At 52.8% G+C, this 15,443-nt stretch overlaps 1 protein-coding gene across 3 annotated transcripts; it reads left to right on the top strand.

The window, feature by feature from the left end:
• Nucleotides 1–975: 975 nt before the first annotated feature.
• LOC141496401 (uncharacterized) lies at nt 976–14,094 on the top strand. Of its 3 annotated transcripts, XM_074198948.1 has the most exons (16): nt 976–4,551; nt 4,647–4,733; nt 4,833–4,955; nt 5,319–5,417; nt 5,517–5,564; nt 5,715–5,795; nt 5,895–5,993; nt 6,070–6,189; nt 6,289–6,387; nt 6,484–6,579; nt 6,676–6,768; nt 6,856–6,954; nt 7,055–7,144; nt 7,236–7,334; nt 7,437–7,535; nt 7,637–14,094. In XM_074198948.1, the coding sequence occupies exons 1-16, from the start codon at nt 987–989 to the stop codon at nt 9,451–9,453; spliced, it is 6,714 nt and encodes a 2,237-aa protein (XP_074055049.1). In that variant the 5' UTR covers nt 976–986; the 3' UTR covers nt 9,454–14,094. The 3 variants fall into 3 exon arrangements, with proteins under 3 accessions (XP_074055049.1, XP_074055048.1, XP_074055047.1); XM_074198947.1 differs by having other exon boundaries at nt 5,715–5,993; nt 6,091–6,189; XM_074198946.1 differs by having other exon boundaries at nt 5,715–5,993.
• Nucleotides 14,095–15,443: the final 1,349 nt, after the last annotated feature.

The following is a 15,443-nucleotide window of genomic DNA, read 5'->3' as shown; positions in this document are numbered from 1 at the left end:
GCAATGGGGATAAACAACTTGTGCACATGCAAGGTCATTGGGATGCTAGGGAGCCAGGAGGCAGAGGTGAGAAGGGAGAGTAGTCCGCAGGTGGGGGACAGCCGGGAAAAAAGGGGGAGAAGGTTCCATTTGGGAGGTGAAGGAAGCTGAGCAAGAAATCACAAGAAGGTCGGCGCCCCTGAATTGCGGCGTCTGCCTGGGAAGGGGGGCAGAGTGGGAAGTCCGGGAGAGTAGGAAGGGGCCCGTTGGGAGGTGGTTTGGGGGGACGTCGGGGTGCTCCACACTCTGCCCGTAGGAAGCTGGAAAGGGCATTGTTGGGCGTGGGTTCCAAAGCTGCCCGCGGGGGCAGAGACCCATTGCCAGGACGGGGCTGCATCCCGCGGGGGGCACGCACCTGCCACACGGGGGGCACGCACCTGCCGCGGGGGGCATGCACCTGCGGCTCCGAGGCTGGCCGCCCCGCGGCCAAGCCAGGAAGATACCATTGGCGAGAAGCCGCCGCGCCGCCCAGGACCCCCGGAGCAGCGAGGTTTTGGGGAGGGGCCGCAGGTAGGGGAGCCAGGTGGGGCTGCCGGGGGGCGGGGCGGGGGGCGCCGGGCGAGCGGGCGGGCGCCACCTAGGACCGGCCGGGCCGGGCGGCGCTGGGGGTCGCGCGGCCACTTGGTTGCGCCCCGACTGCTCCCCCCGCCCCCCTCGGCAGCTGCGTCTTGGGCGCGGGGCGGAGCCGCCCTCAACCACCAGTGGCTGCGCCGGCTCGGGCGGCTCGGGCTGGGCTTCATCTGCCGCTGGATGCAGACTCGGGCGCCAGAGCGGAGCCGCAGCTCCAGCGGCCGGTCTCGGGCTCCGCGCGCCCCGGGCTGCCGGCACCTGCCCCGCGGGCGGGCGGGCGGCCGCTGCGGCCCGGCCCCGGGGCGGGCGGCCCCTCCGGCCCGCCGGTCCTCCTCGGCCGTAAGTACCCCGCGCCGACCATGGAGAAGCTGCTCCAGATGGTGGAGGGCATGCACCTTGGGGAGCTGCCGCCCCCCGCGCAGCCCCCGCCGGAGCCCCCCAAGGCCCCGAAACGGCCCCTCTCCCCGCAGCCCGGCCTCAGCGCCCCCAAAAGGAAGGTGGTGCCGAGGCTGGCGGAGGGCGGGGAGGAGGGCGCGGAGGCCAAGCCCGAGCCCGAGCCCGAGCCCCGGCCGGAGCCCGCGGCCTCCCCGGGCCAGTCCATCCGCTGGCCGGTGGAGAGCAAGAACAAGTTCCTGCACATGAGCCTGGGGGAGGGCCCGGCCGCGGTCCCCAGCCCGCCGCCCCGAGCCGCCGAGGAGGGCGGGCCCGGACCCCCGGGACCCCCGGCGCCGCCGTCGGAGCCCCCCGGGAGCCCCGGGCCCGCGCTGCCCTCCTCGGACCCCACCAGCGCGTCCTCTGGACTGGCGGAAACCGGCAGCGTTTCCCGCGAGGACGAGACTGAGCCCCCCGGCGCGGTGCCCGAAGGGGCGGCCGCCCCCGCCGCAGGACTGCCCGCCCGGGGCCCCGAACGTGGCCCCGGGACCCCCGAGAACGCCCCGGACGCGGCGTCCGGCGAGGGCTCAGAACCCGGGCCCGGCCGGCCCGAAGCGGCGTCGGGGGCTGCGTCTCCGCCCCCCGAGCCGTCCTCCGCGCCAGCTGCCGTGGCCCCGAGCCCGCCGCCCCCCCGGGCTGCCCCCGAGACTCTGTGTTCCGAGCCCAGCGCCCCGTCCGCCCGGGGCTCCGAGCCCTGCGACCCCGCCAGCCGGGCCCTGGGCGGGGGCGTGCCCCCCGAGGCCGGCTCCCCGACCCCCGGCGTCCCGGCCCCCGAGACGGCCGAGACCGGTGGCGCGACCCCCGAGAGCCGGCCCGAGGGTGGGGGCGTGCCGGCGGAGGCCCCCGAGACCCGGGCCGCGGCCCCGGAGGGTGAGCCGCCGGGAGGCCTCCCCGAGACTGCGTCGGGCCCGACCCCCGAGGGCTCCGAGGCCGGAGGCGGGGAGGCGCCCCCCGAGCCCCCCGGCCCGGCCCCGCTGCCCGACTCGCCGCGGCCCCACAGCTCCCGCGCCCGGGCGCGCTGCCCCTCCCCGCCTGACACCAAGCCGCTCATCAGCGAGCTGCTGTCGGAGCTGGCGGCCCTGGGCCCCCCGGCCGAGCCCGAGGAGGGCTGGGAGGCGGCGTGCGAGGGCCCGGACGTCAAGCCCGTGCTGCCGCGGCTGATGCGCCCGCGCCTGTCGCCCCCCATCAGCATCTCCTCCACCGAGTACTCGGACGCGGGCTGCGCATCCCCGGAGCCGCAGCCCCCCGAGGGCGCGGGGCCGGCGGGGAGGCTGTCGCCGCCCATCAGCATCTCCTCCACCGAGTACTCCGAGGAGAGCTGCGCGTCCCCCGAGCCTGGGCCGCCCCCCGCCGCCGCCGCGCACGCCGCCGCCGCGGGGTCCCCCGAGACGCTGTCGCCGGCCATCAGCATCTCGTCCTCCGTGTCCTCCGAGGCCAGCTATTTCAGCGCCGAGCGGCGGCCGCGGGCCCGGGACCCCTTCTCCGGGAGGCTGTCCCCGGACACCTTCACCTCCGCCTCCGCCTGCTCTGAGGTCAGCTACGCCTCCCCCGAGCGCAAGCCGGTCATCAACGCCTTCTTCTCGGGGAGCCTGTCCCCGAGCATCATCATCCTGTCGTCGGCCTCCTCCGAGACCAGCAGCGCCTCCCCCGAGCGCAAGCCCGGGCTCCCGGAGCGGGCCGCCGCGCGCCGCCCGCCACCCTCCGCCGCCCCGGCTCTGTCCGCCGAGCCCGCCGGCCGCGGCGCCTTCTTCCCGGAGGCCAAGCCCGCCCTGCCCGCCGCCTTCGCGGGCCGCCTGTCCCCGGACAGCTGCAGCTGCTCCTCCGAGGGCTCGGGCGCCAGCTGCGCCTCCCCCGAGCGCAAGCCCGTGATCGCCGGGCTATTCGCCAGCCGCCTCTCGCCGCCCATCAGCATCTCCTCCACCGAGTACTCGGACCGCGGCTGCGCCTCGCCCGCCTCGCCCGAGGCCAAGCCCGTGGTGGCGGGGCTGTTCTCAGGCCGGCCCGCCTCGCCCATCAGCATCTCCTCCACCGAGTACTCGGACCTGGGCGGCGCCTCGCCCGAGAGGAAGCCGGTGCTTAGCGAGCTGCTGCGGCGCGTGCGCCCGCCCCCCCAGGCTCTGGCGGCCGGCGGGGACCCCGGCAAGGCCGGCGCGGCCCCCGCCGAGCCGCTGCTGTCGGCCGCCAGCCTCCTGGCCTCCGAGGGCTCCGAGTCGAGGGGCGCCTCCCCGGAGCCAGCGGCCGCCGGCCGCGGCGCGTTCTCCGAGCCCGGCTCGCCCGCGGCAGACGCGCTGGCCCGCGAGGCCCCCGACGCCAAGCCCCTGGAGGCTCTCTTCCCCAGCACCAGCATCCTGGCCCCCGAGGGCGAGGGCCCCGAGTCCCGGGGCGCCTCCCCCGAGAGCAAGCCCGGTGCCTTCCCCGGCGAGGCGCTGTTCCCGGGCCCCGGCCTCCTGGCCCCCGTGGCCGCCGAGCCCGGCTGCCCGTCCCCCGAGAGCAAGCCTGCCGTGGCGGGGCTGCTGTCCGAGGCGCTGTCGCCGCCCCCCCACCTCTTCTCGTCCGAGAGCCCGGACCCGCGCGGCGCCTCCCCCGAGAGCAAGCCGGCCGTGGCGGGGCTGCTGTGCCAGGCGCTGTCGCCGCCCCCCGACCTGCTGAGCCCCGAGGCCCGCTGCGCCTCCCCGCCCGACACCAAGCCCGTGGTCAGCGGCCGCTTCCTGGCCCGGCCCTGCACGCCCATCAGCATCTCCTCCACCGAGTACTCGGACGCCGAGTGCGCCTCCCCCGAGGGGCCACGGCCGGCCGCGGGGGCCCCGGACAGGCTCTCGCCCCCCATCAGCATCTCCTCCACCGAGGAGGACTCGGAGGCCGAGGCCGCCTCCCCGGAGAGGAAGCCTTCGGTGTCGGAGCTGCTGGCCGCCAGCCTGGCCTCGGCCCGCGGCCTGGAAGGCCTGGGCGGCCTGGCGCCCTTCCTCTGCCCCGAGGCCAGGCTGGCCTCCACCAGCAGGGCCCTGGGCTCCGGCCTCTTCCCGGAGCTGGTGTTCCCGCCTCGCTTCTTTACCTCTCAGTGCTGTCACACGAGACGTGCCTCCCTCGACGCCAGGCCCGGCGCCGCCGCCAGACTCTTCGCCGAGGCCACGGCGCCCGCCGCCGGCCTCCTGCCTTCCCGCTTCTTTGAGAGCGCGGCCAGCGCCCCGGAGAGCCGAGCCGCCGAGCCGGCCCCGTCCACCAGCCTCTTCTCCCCTCCCGCCTCCGGGAGGAGGTCGGCCTCGGCCGAGAGGCTCCCTGCCGTTAACAGACTGCTCCCGGAGCTCCTGGACCCTGCCGCCTTCATCCGGCCTTCGCAGTGCTCCGCCATCAGGCTGGCCTCCAGAGAAGACCGCCCCGAAGCCTCCGGACTGTCCCTAGGCCGACTGCGGCCGGCCGCCACCGCCTCGGCCTCTGAGGCCAGAACTGCTTCTGCAGAGATTGATCCCGAAGTGTCCGCCGCCTTCTCGGAAAGGTTGTCTCCGCCTGCAGGTAGGTGGTCTCCTCTGCCTGCTGGGGCCGGGCCTCCGCGGGGAGCGAGCCTCTCCGGTCCAGAAGGTTCTCAGAGACCGTCTCTCCTGCCGCAGGTTTCACCTACTCTCGGGCTTCTGCTTCCAGACGAGGCGAAGCTGCCCGAGCCGGCCTGTTTGCAGAAAGACGGTCCTCCCCGACAGGTACGCTGCCTTCTCTGCCCTCTGTGGCCACATTTGCCTCCGCAGGGAGCGAGTCTGTCGCATCCAGAATGTTCTCAGAGATCGTCTCTCCTGCCACAGGTTTCCCGTATCCTCTGGGTTCTGCTTTAAGACAAAGTGAAGCTGCCGGATCTGGCCTGTTCTCAAGACGAGGTGATACTGCCCGATCTGGCCTGTTTGCAGAAAGACGGTCCTCCCCGACAGGTATGGTATCTTCTCTGTGCTTTCTAACGATATTTGATTTCACAGAGAGCGAGTCTGTTTATGCAGAATGTTCTCACAGATCGTCTCTCCTGCCACAGGTACTGTGTCCTCTCTGTGTTTTGATTTTTTTATTTCTTACTTATTTAAGGCAACGGGGTTAAGTGACTTGCCCAGGGCCACACAGCTAGGTTAAATTATTAAATGAGGCCAAATTTGAACTCAGGTCCTCCTGACTCCAGGGCAGGTGCTCTATCCATTGCACCACCTAGCTGTCCCCTCTATGTTTTGAGACAATGCTCACCCCTACAGAGAGCAAGCCTGGAGTATCCAGAACTTTTTCAGAGAGCCCATCTCCTTCCGCAGATACTGCATTGCCTCCCCGGTTAGAGACAGAAGCCACTTCACCAGAAAGGAATCCTGTGGGGCCGAGGGTATGCTTAGAGAGAGTTTCTGCCACAACAGGTATGGTCTCTTGTCTTTGTTTTGAAAGAAAACTCACTTCTACAGAGAGCAAGCCTGGAGTATCCAGAAAGTTCTCAGAGAGCGTGTCTCCTTCTGTAGGTACAGCATTCACTCCATGCTCGGAAACAGAAGCGACTTTGACGGAAGGTGAGCCTGGGGGAATGAGAGTATGCTTAGAAAGAGTTTCTCCCACAACAGGTATGGTCTCTTCTCTATGTTTTGAGAGAAAACTAGCTTCTCCAGAGAGGAAACCTTGGAGTATTTAAAATGTTCTCAGATTATGTTCTCCTTCCACAGGTTTAAAGACAGAAGATACTCTGACAGAAAGCAACGCTGGGGGAAGGGGAGAGTTTTTAGAGAGAGTTTCTACCCCAACAGGTATGGTCTCTTCTCTATGTTTTGAGAGAATACTACTTACTCTACAGAGTAAGCCTGGAGTATCCAGAACGTTCTCAGAGAGCATGTCTCCTTCCACAGATACTGCGTCCCCTATTCCTTCAGCAACAGAAGGTGCTTTGATCCAAAATCATTCCAAAGGAATGAGAATTTCCTCAGATAACCCATCTCCACCCACCAGTATGACATCTTTTATGTTTTGAGAGAATACTTGCTTTTACAGCAAATAAACCATAGTATCTAAAAATGTTCTCAGAGACATTGTCTCCTTCCATAGATCTCCCATCACCTCCATATTTGGAACCAGAAAGTGTTTCAACTGAAGGCAATTGCGTAGAAAGGAAAGATTTCTTGAAGAACGCTTCTCCCACCCCAGGTACAGTACCTTCTCTCTGTTTTGTGAGAATACTTCCCTCTATAGAGAGTAAACCTGTAGTATCCAGATTGTTCTCAGAAATGCTGTCTCCTTCCATAGACATCCCATCTTCTCCTTGTACTGAGGCAGGAAGTGTTTTACAAGAAAGCGGTCTCGTAGAAACAAAAGGATTCTTTGAAAGCATCCCTTCCCCAACAAGTACGGTATCTTCTCTATGTTTTATGATATTTGCTTCCGCCGAGAGCAAGTCTGCAGCAACTGGAATGTTCTCAGATTCCTCGTCCTTTTCCATAGGTATTCCATGTTCTTCGTGTCCAAAAATAGAAAGGACTTCAAGTGAAAACCAGGTTACCGGAACAGGCATATCAGAGAGATTGTCTCCCACAGAGGGTATGCTTATCTTCTCTGTTTTGAGAGACTACTTGCTGCTAAAGAAAGTAAGCCTGTAGTATCCAGAATGTTCTCAAAGAGTGTTTCCTTCCACAGCTGTTGCACCAAGTTTGGAGACAAAGACTGTTTTGAAAGAGAGTAATTGTAAAGAAGTGGGACTGTTATCGGAAAGAGTCTCTCCTACAGCGGGTATGGTCTCTTCTCTTGAGTTTTGAGAGAATACTTGCTTCTACAGAGAGTAGGCCAAATGTTCTCAGAGTGTGGCTCCTTCCACAGGTATCGCATTGCCTTCCTGTTCAAAGGAAGAAGCTGGATTGATAGGCAGCAGTCCTGCAGAAACGGGAGTAGTCTTACAAAGCGTATCTCCCATAGCAGGTATGGCCTCTTCTCTGTGTTTTGAGAGAATACTTGCTCCTTCAGGATGTAAACCTATAGTCTGCAGAATGTTCTCAAGAGAATATGTCTCCTTCCGCAGGTACTGAATTGCCAGAGAGAGAAGTTACTGCCACAGAAGATGACGCTTCAGGAACGGGGATGTTGTTGGAACGATTATCTCCTGTTGCAGGTATTCTGTCTTCTCTGTGTTTCATGAGAATGCTTGCTCCCACAGAGAAGAGTGTACAGAATGTTCTCAGAAAGTGTGTCTCCTTCCATAGAGAGAACATTGCCACCAAGTTTAGAAAAAGAAGGTGCTCCGAGAGAGGACGATTCTGCGGGAGGGGGAGGAGTCTCAGAGAGCAGCTCTCCTGTTGCAGGTATTTTGTCTCTTCTCTATGGTTTGTGAGAAGCATTGCTTCTATAGAGAGTAGGCCTGTGGTATGCAGAATGTTCTCAAGAGAGCGTGTCTCTCTCCGTAGACATTACCTTCCCGGCTCATGCAGAGAGCGAAGCTGCTTCTAGAGAAGAGGATTCTACAGAAATGGGAGTAATCTCAGAGAGACTATCTCCCGTCGCAGGTATTGTGCCTTCTCTGTGTTTTGTGATGAATAATTTGCCTCCACAGAGAGTAAGCCTGGAATATCCAGAATGTTCTCAGAGGGCATGTCTCCTGCCATAGGTATTGCATCGCCTTCATGTTTGGACAAAAGAGCTGCTTCACCAGAGAGCCACCCTGAAAGCGGAAAGGGAGTTTCCCTAGAAAGCACTCTGACCACAGGTACCGTGTCCTCTCAGTATTCTGAGACAAGAGCTGCTTCCACTGGGAGCAAGCCTGCAGTAACTGAAATGTTCTCAGAGAGCATGTCTCCTTCCACAGGTTTCGTGTCCCCTCCGTGTTCTGAGACAAGAGCTGCTTCCACTGGGAGCAAGCCTGCAGTAACCGGAGTGTTCTCAGAGAGCGCGTCTCCTGCCACAGGTTTCGTGTCCCCTCCGTGTTCTGAGACAAGAGCTGCTTCCACTGGGAGCAAGCCTGCAGTAACCGGAGTGTTCTCAGAGAGCACATCTCCTGCCACAGGTTTCATGTCCCCTAAGTGTTCTGACACGAGATTTATTTCCACACAGAGTAAGCGCGCCGTAACCAAAATGTTCTCGCCTTCAATGGGACGTGCCATCCGTAGTACATTCTCTCCATATTCTGACATGTGTTTTCCTTCTACAATGAGCAGATCTACAATAAGCAAAATAGTACCAAATAGTAAGGCTAGGGCCATCCATACCACATCATCTCAGTATTCTTACCGAAGATTTGCTTTCAGAAAGCCCATACCTGCAGTTACTGGCATGACCTGCAAGAACATGGATCCCGTCACAAGTTCCTTCACTTCTCGTTCTGGTAGGAGATTGACTTCCAGAGAGAGTGTGCCTGCCCTCACCAGAATGTTCTCCGGCAGTGTGGCTCCCGTCACTGCTGAATCGTCTTCCCGGTGTCCTGTCACAAGATTCATCCCCACACTGAGTAAGCACGCCATCACCAAAATGTTCTCATCTTCAGTGGGCCGTGCCATTCGTAGCACGCACTCTCCATATTCCGACGTGAGTTTTGCATCTACGATGAACAGGTCTTCAATAATGAAAGTGCTAGTTAATAGTATGGCTCATCCCATTCGTCCCCTATTCTCTCTGCCTTCGTCCCGAAGATTTGGTTTCACTGAGAGCAAGCCGGCAAGGAGCCAAATATTACTTAGTAGTATGGCTCATGCCAGGCCCACCATGTCCTCTCATGGTTCTTACTGTCAGTTTACTCTGACAGAGAGCAGGCTCCGGAGAAGGGCCATGTTATCAGGTAGCATGGATCCTGTCAGGTTTGAAGCCCAAAGGCTTCCCACCTCTCACTCGAGGGCTAGGGGTGTCTCAGCATCATCCAGTAGGACAGAGCCTGTCCCCCAAAATCTGTCCTCTCAGTTACTTGCTGAAACTTTCTCAGCACCAACTTTTGAGGAGTTACTCCTAACCGCAAAACAGAATGTCATTCGAAGACTTTCTGGAGCGGTTCAAGAATATTTTCACAATCCCCAGATACCAGCTGGTTCTCGGGGAATTAACTATACACATATCTTAACTCGTTGCTTTCAGGCCTGTCACACAAATCCTGAGTTTCAGTATGCTTCTTTGGAAGAAATCCCCCCTGTCGGTGCCTTAGAAAGGAAGGCAGCCCCGACTACTGGCTTTGCTTGTGAGGTTAGGTGCCACAGTGTCTATTTGACAACAGCTTATGCTGGCAGTAAATATAGATCCAGAGATCGAGCTAGTGAACAGGCTGTTCAACTCTTAAGAAAACCTGTTCATGTCAGAATCGTCAAAAGGAAATTTAGACACACTTATCATGCTGATGTTGTGGTGTTTCCAACCGGCTCGCCTTGCTATCAGTATCCTCTGTCCCTCAAATTCTCAAAACATCTTGTAGCCCTCAGGAATAAATCTGGGAAGTCAAACTAATTCTATTGTTTGCAACTCCCCATCATAGACTAACTTTGACAAACTCAAAGAAATGCGAGTGGGATTGTTCTATCGATGTCCTTGATAATTCTGCCTCCTTTAATGAAATATCAATCCAACAGAAGTAGGATGTAACAAATTCTTCATGAGTCTGTCAGTTGTTTTGACCTGGCCACCGCTTAGCTGAATGTGACCTTAAAACAACAAAAGAGAAACTTGCAGCTAAGAGGGTGCTGGGCAGAAAACCCAATGTAGCATTCCTGCTACAAAGGTCGAGCCCTAGACGCTTTCACCTAGGAGATCTGGAAGCACAATCAGAATCTTGTCATTTTTGACAACTTCTTCTCTTCCATACGCACACTAAGCAACTCAGGTTAGGGCGGCCAAGTAACTGTTGAGAAGGTGTCTTGACTTTTCCATCGATGGAAAGAGAAAGCATTTCTGAAGAAGGATTAGCAGAAGTAGTTGGGGATGAAGGAGAGTATCAAGAAAGTCTGTCGAAGATCACCTATATTTAGCAGGCTGCTGATCCTTCCTTAAAGGAGCAGTGCTACCTGTAGAACAAAATGTCATCAGAAGAACCTTTCTAATCTGGAGATAAATGATGCATCGAAGGAAATTGAACGATAGGTATTTAGAAAGTTATTGTGTTCAGAAATATGAGATGAGGCTATCTTCCTTTCTGGGTACTTCCCCATGTTGGTTAGCTTGCTTGTGAGTTAAGATGTTAAAACATAAAAGTATCGTAAAAAGATAAGATGTGATAAAAAGATGTCAAAGGTTGCATCTAACTAAAGTTATATCCCCTGAAAGATTTGTCCGAGTTTTGGGCAAACCTGTTGAAGTGAGGTGCTGAGGATAGAAAATTTTAAACTCTTTATCATATTGACCTAGTGGTAAACCTGGCAGGCCTAACTTCCTAAGATTTTCTTTGAAACATTCCAAAAGGTCTTTTGCCAATCAAGGTTGCAGTCAGCTGCAATCAGTTGGCAGTTAATTTTATCCTTCAGTCAAAAAGCAAGTGTCATTGGTATCATTAACAGTTCTAGCTGTTGGTGAGATGATGTGGTCACAAGTGTGGTGACTTGCCAGATGAAACTTGGCAGCTATCAAGTCTTATTTTTTTTTTTGCAAGACCACTGCTTACCTGAAAGTTACAAGCAAAAAATTCAATATTCAGCTGATGCTGAGAACTAAACAATCTTCAGAAAATCACCATTAAGGACCACAGCTGTCCCTAAGAAGATTTTCTTTGTGAAACTGGTAGGCTCTTTGACTAATGATTTTGGGGGAAAAAATTATAGTTTTCAGTGTTGTTGTATTTTATGAGAATTCTTCAGATTCTGTGTTTACTGGGCAGCACAGCTGAATTGAACAGCAATCTTTTTCAGCCTGTCTTTGAAAAGTTGGGAAACTGCCAATAGAAACATAAGGTAATTCTGGAGAAAGAATTAACTGCAGAAACCGTTGATGACAAGCATAGAATGTCAAGAGAAAGGCTGCAGAAGAAGCTGTGAAAATCTTTTTTAAAAAAACCCACAAACAAAGCCAACCAACATTCATGACCCAAATAATAGTGCCACTGAAGATATGATGACCAAAAAAATGGCACTCAGGGCCACAAAGAAGAGATAATAAACAAGACAGCAATGAAGAAAAATATTGGGAATCGGCCCCTGAGAAAAATGGGGAGTTGGGCAAACTAAGGGTTCATAAAATGTGAAAAGTATATGAAAGAGCCCATCTCAGTCAGAGAACATAAATGAAAAGGGCTTTGGCACAATGTAGACAAAACTAACAAAATCCTGAAGAAATGTCAAATCAGTCAACAGGAACTGCATATGTTCAGAGTCACGCTGCCTTGACTTTGTCTATAGTTTTCCAGTAATGATTGGGAGTAAATATATGAACTTGGACAGAAATATGGTCTTAGGAGTGAATCTGCCAGAATAGATCTTGATAAATATTTGATGGTAGTTAACAAAAACATAGATAGATAGATAGATATACATCTATCTATATGTATATATATATATATGTATGTGTCTATGTATGTATATATGGAAGGTTTACTAGATTAATTTCAATTGGAAGGCAAATTTGGACATTTTGAGTTGGTTATGCCTTGGGGAAATCCAGACCAGAATTAGGTGTATACTGAGTGAATGAGGAGATAAATTTTTTGACATAGGATTGAAAGAAATAGTGCATTTTCTGGCCGCAGAAACTATTTAACTGGTTTAACCCTTTTATTTCACCTTATGTTTCCTTCCTTCATTCAGCAGGTATTTATTAAGCAACTCCTATGGGCGAGGCACTGAGGAAATAAAGGCAAAAGCAATCTTTCTCTTTAACTAGTTTATATTCTGTTGGTAGAAACAGCATGTACCCAGATAATGATGATGATAACAAGGGGCTGGCCCGTGAGGACCCAAGTCCAGTGAACTTATGGCTACTGGGTGAGACTTCTCTCAGAAGTGGTTATTCATATGGAATGGAGAGCCCCTGCTCCCCATTTCAGAGCAAACACAGGTATTCTGGAATCGTGTCTAGCGCACATACTGAATCTGAACAGAAAATGGTTTAATTGACTGCGGAGCCAATTAACTGTGTATACAATAGGCACTAACCAGACAAATGACCTTTTTCTTGGCAGTTTGAATGAAGAAATGCTGTGAGACTATGGGTGGGGAAGCTCCTCCCCTCCCTTGTTGCCATGTGGCCTTTAAGCTACATGTCACCTATATCTCTTCTGTCCCTGTTGTGTCTATTCTATCCTGTTCTTAGATGAAGCAGAACCGGAGACAGAACAACCTGATGAGATTTAAATGATTGGAGGAGACACCGGAGGTTCAGTGATGGGAATCTAGAGCAGACACTGTTGTAGCCACTACGGCCACTCCAGGTGAGGTGCCACTGTAGCCCTGAGAAGCCATCTGCTGTATCCAACACAGCAGTGAATGGACCTGGCAGGAAGCAAGAAAATACCACCACCGAACTGGCAATGCCATATTTGGAATCGAACTCTTGTGATAAATGTTCTATAGCATTGCCTTTAGGGCTGCACCAACTTTCCTGGGGACCAAGGTGGTAAAGGTGGAGGAGGTAGAATGAGCCTGAAGTTCAGAGGGATGCTTCTTTTATTTTATGTTAGATCTTTTCAGTAACTATCCCTTTGTAAAAGTTAATTCATATTAATTGGTTGATAATAAGCAAAAAATCAACTGGTTAAATTGATATCGGGCTTCTAATCAACAGTATCAATATATGGAGGAGATGTGGGAGGGAAGCTGTGGAGGGGGGCAGCTAGGTAGAGCAGCAAATACAGCACTGGGCTTAGAAACAGAAAGATCTCAGACACCCATTGACTGTGTGACCCTGGGCAAGTCACTTAAGCTCTATTTGCCTCAGTTTCTCATCTATAAATGGGGACACACTGGAGAAGGAAATGTTATACTACTCCAGTATCTTTGCCAAGAAAACTCCATGAATATAATCCATGGGGTCACAAAATGTCAGACGTAACTGAACAACCGAACAATGACAACACTGAGGTGATGCTAACTTGCACTTTTTTAGAGGATATCAAATCAATAACTGATCAATTAATGATGTAGAAAACACATCACATCGGGGGCTTAAGTAGACACATTACAAAAATCTTACTGTCTCTTAAGAGTCCTCCTAGAACTTACGGGGAAAACAAAAGATGTCATTCTCTTGGAACCCGACTTTCTGGTGCTGAGGTTTGACCACATAAAATAGACTACAATACCCTACATAAATATCAAGTCTAGTGGGGTGGAGAGTTAACAAACAGGGAATTGGGACAATCCTCATGTTTAGAGGTGTCCAGGCTGAACTTTGGTAGGACCCAAGGACTCAAAAAGGCTGAAGTGAAGAGAGAACACATTCTAGACCCAGGTAATGATCTATGCAGAAGCTTGGAGAAATGTGAAATATTTATTATGTATAAGAAACACAATTGGTACAGTCTAAAGTGTGAAATAATAGATGTCAGAAAACTAAATTGCTCTGTTGAATTGTACACAAGACAAACCAGTTTCTTTGCTGTGTCTTTTGGTTTCTGTTTGTAACAAATAAATAATAGTGACTGGTTTGTAATAAAAAAAAAACAGGCACTGTACCTAAGAACAAGATAATGCTGGGTTTGGTCTGGGGAAAATCTTGATTAAAATTCTACTTCTGATACTTTGTAGCTGTGTGACCCTTGACATGTGAACTTCATTTTTCTGCAACTCAAGCAACTTTCCAAATCATAAAGAGGTTCTGATCTGGGTTGGGGGAAGGGGGATTTTCCTGAATTGATGAAATCACATGCTCCTTTGTGCATTCATTTAATAACAAAAACATATGTCCAAATTTGGTGCCATTAAAAATACCAGCTCTTTTCTTTGTACCTGGGAAAGAAATTTGCATTTTTTCCCAAAAGAGCAAAGCAGTTTGGAGAAAATGTGTAAAACTCATATTGTAAAAGTACAAAGTGACTTCTAAAATGCTTCAAAATGCCACACCACTGTGTAATTTCTCATTAAATTTGTATAAATTTGTCTGTTATAAAATGTTTTAGCAGAGAAAATTGTCTTATGTTGTGTGTTTTAAAATGTCTTTACAAGATAAATATACTGATTTCTTAAAGTCATTTCCGGTGTTCCAGCTTATTATTTCTACCATATGTTTTTCATAATGATAGGAATGAGTTATGGCATCTTAAACTAGGTCTGGGGTACAAATAAAGGAAGGTCTTTGAGTTATTGATACTTCTGCCTGATAGCATTGCCTGAGGGAGACATGGAAGGAATTTTTAAAAAAATCTTCAAATTGGAGAAAATGAAGCTCCCTTGATTTAGATGTGTTACTTTAATAGAGAAGAATCCCAGAATCTGTATGGTGATTTTCAGAGATGCTAAATGTGTGGGACATCCAAAGCAACCTCATTTGGGTCAAGGTTATGCAGACAGATAGATCTCTGGCCTTGGCTGATTCAAAGGACAGTTGACTGAACTCGCCCAAAAACATCACTAAAGCTAAAAGGTTGACTTGACCATGCTAAGAGAGCTAATTTTTCTGTTTGTGAGGCTAATGAAGTTTAAAAATTATATAAATTAAATGAGTTCCTTTCTAAATAAAAGGAAGAAAAGGTAGTTAAAATGGGAGCATTTGGGTAGACCAGACACTGTTCTTAAAAGAACGGAAATACTTAATCCAATACTCAGGTGACTTGTGATCTCATTTATCTGGATTTTTCCCCTCCAACAATAACAACCACCACCATCTCCACCAAAGACGTAAATCAAAGCCATCTAAGCCTGCTTATCAGCAGGGAAATGAAACAAGCAGGTCCCCTGTTCATGCAGATTCATTGTTGGAGTGAAATGAGACTCCAGGACATTTAACAGTTAAATGAACTTTCCTCTATTAGAAAGCACATTCAAAAAGAACATTTTCACACATACCTTTGGTAATAGACACCAATCCCCTTAATGCTGTAGAAAGAAACTCAGGGAAAGCATGGGGTCTGGTCACAAGTATTCACCAGAAGTGCCTACTAAGTGACAGACACTATGCTTCCTGCTAGAGCTGCCAATCAAAGCAAAACCAGTCCCTCCTCCAGGAGCTCCACGTTCCAGAAAAGATAAAGTGAAAGTAAACCTTTGAGGCATTAGCAGGGGAGAAAGGACATAAGGGAACACTTCCTTTCTAAGGGAACATTTGAGCAGATTCTTGAATGAAGCCAGGAGGTCTCTGGCCTTTCAACATTAGATAAGTTAGAAGAGCTCCGAGTTGATGTACCGGCTGTTTACAGCCATACCTGACCAGGACACCATGTCAGGATAGGCAGAGGCGACATGGAAATTGTATCAACAGTCTCAGTTTGATCGATCCTAGGGACAGCTTCCCCACCAATACTAACCTGTATGTGGGGTAAAGAACCTAGCAGATGGTGACACTATCACATTCCAACCTTG

This window comes from Macrotis lagotis, chromosome 8 (genome assembly GCF_037893015.1).
Source record: "Macrotis lagotis isolate mMagLag1 chromosome 8, bilby.v1.9.chrom.fasta, whole genome shotgun sequence".
In the NCBI taxonomy this organism is placed as follows: domain Eukaryota; kingdom Metazoa; phylum Chordata; class Mammalia; order Peramelemorphia; family Peramelidae; genus Macrotis; species Macrotis lagotis.
This window is presented reverse-complemented; position numbering and strand designations above follow the sequence as displayed.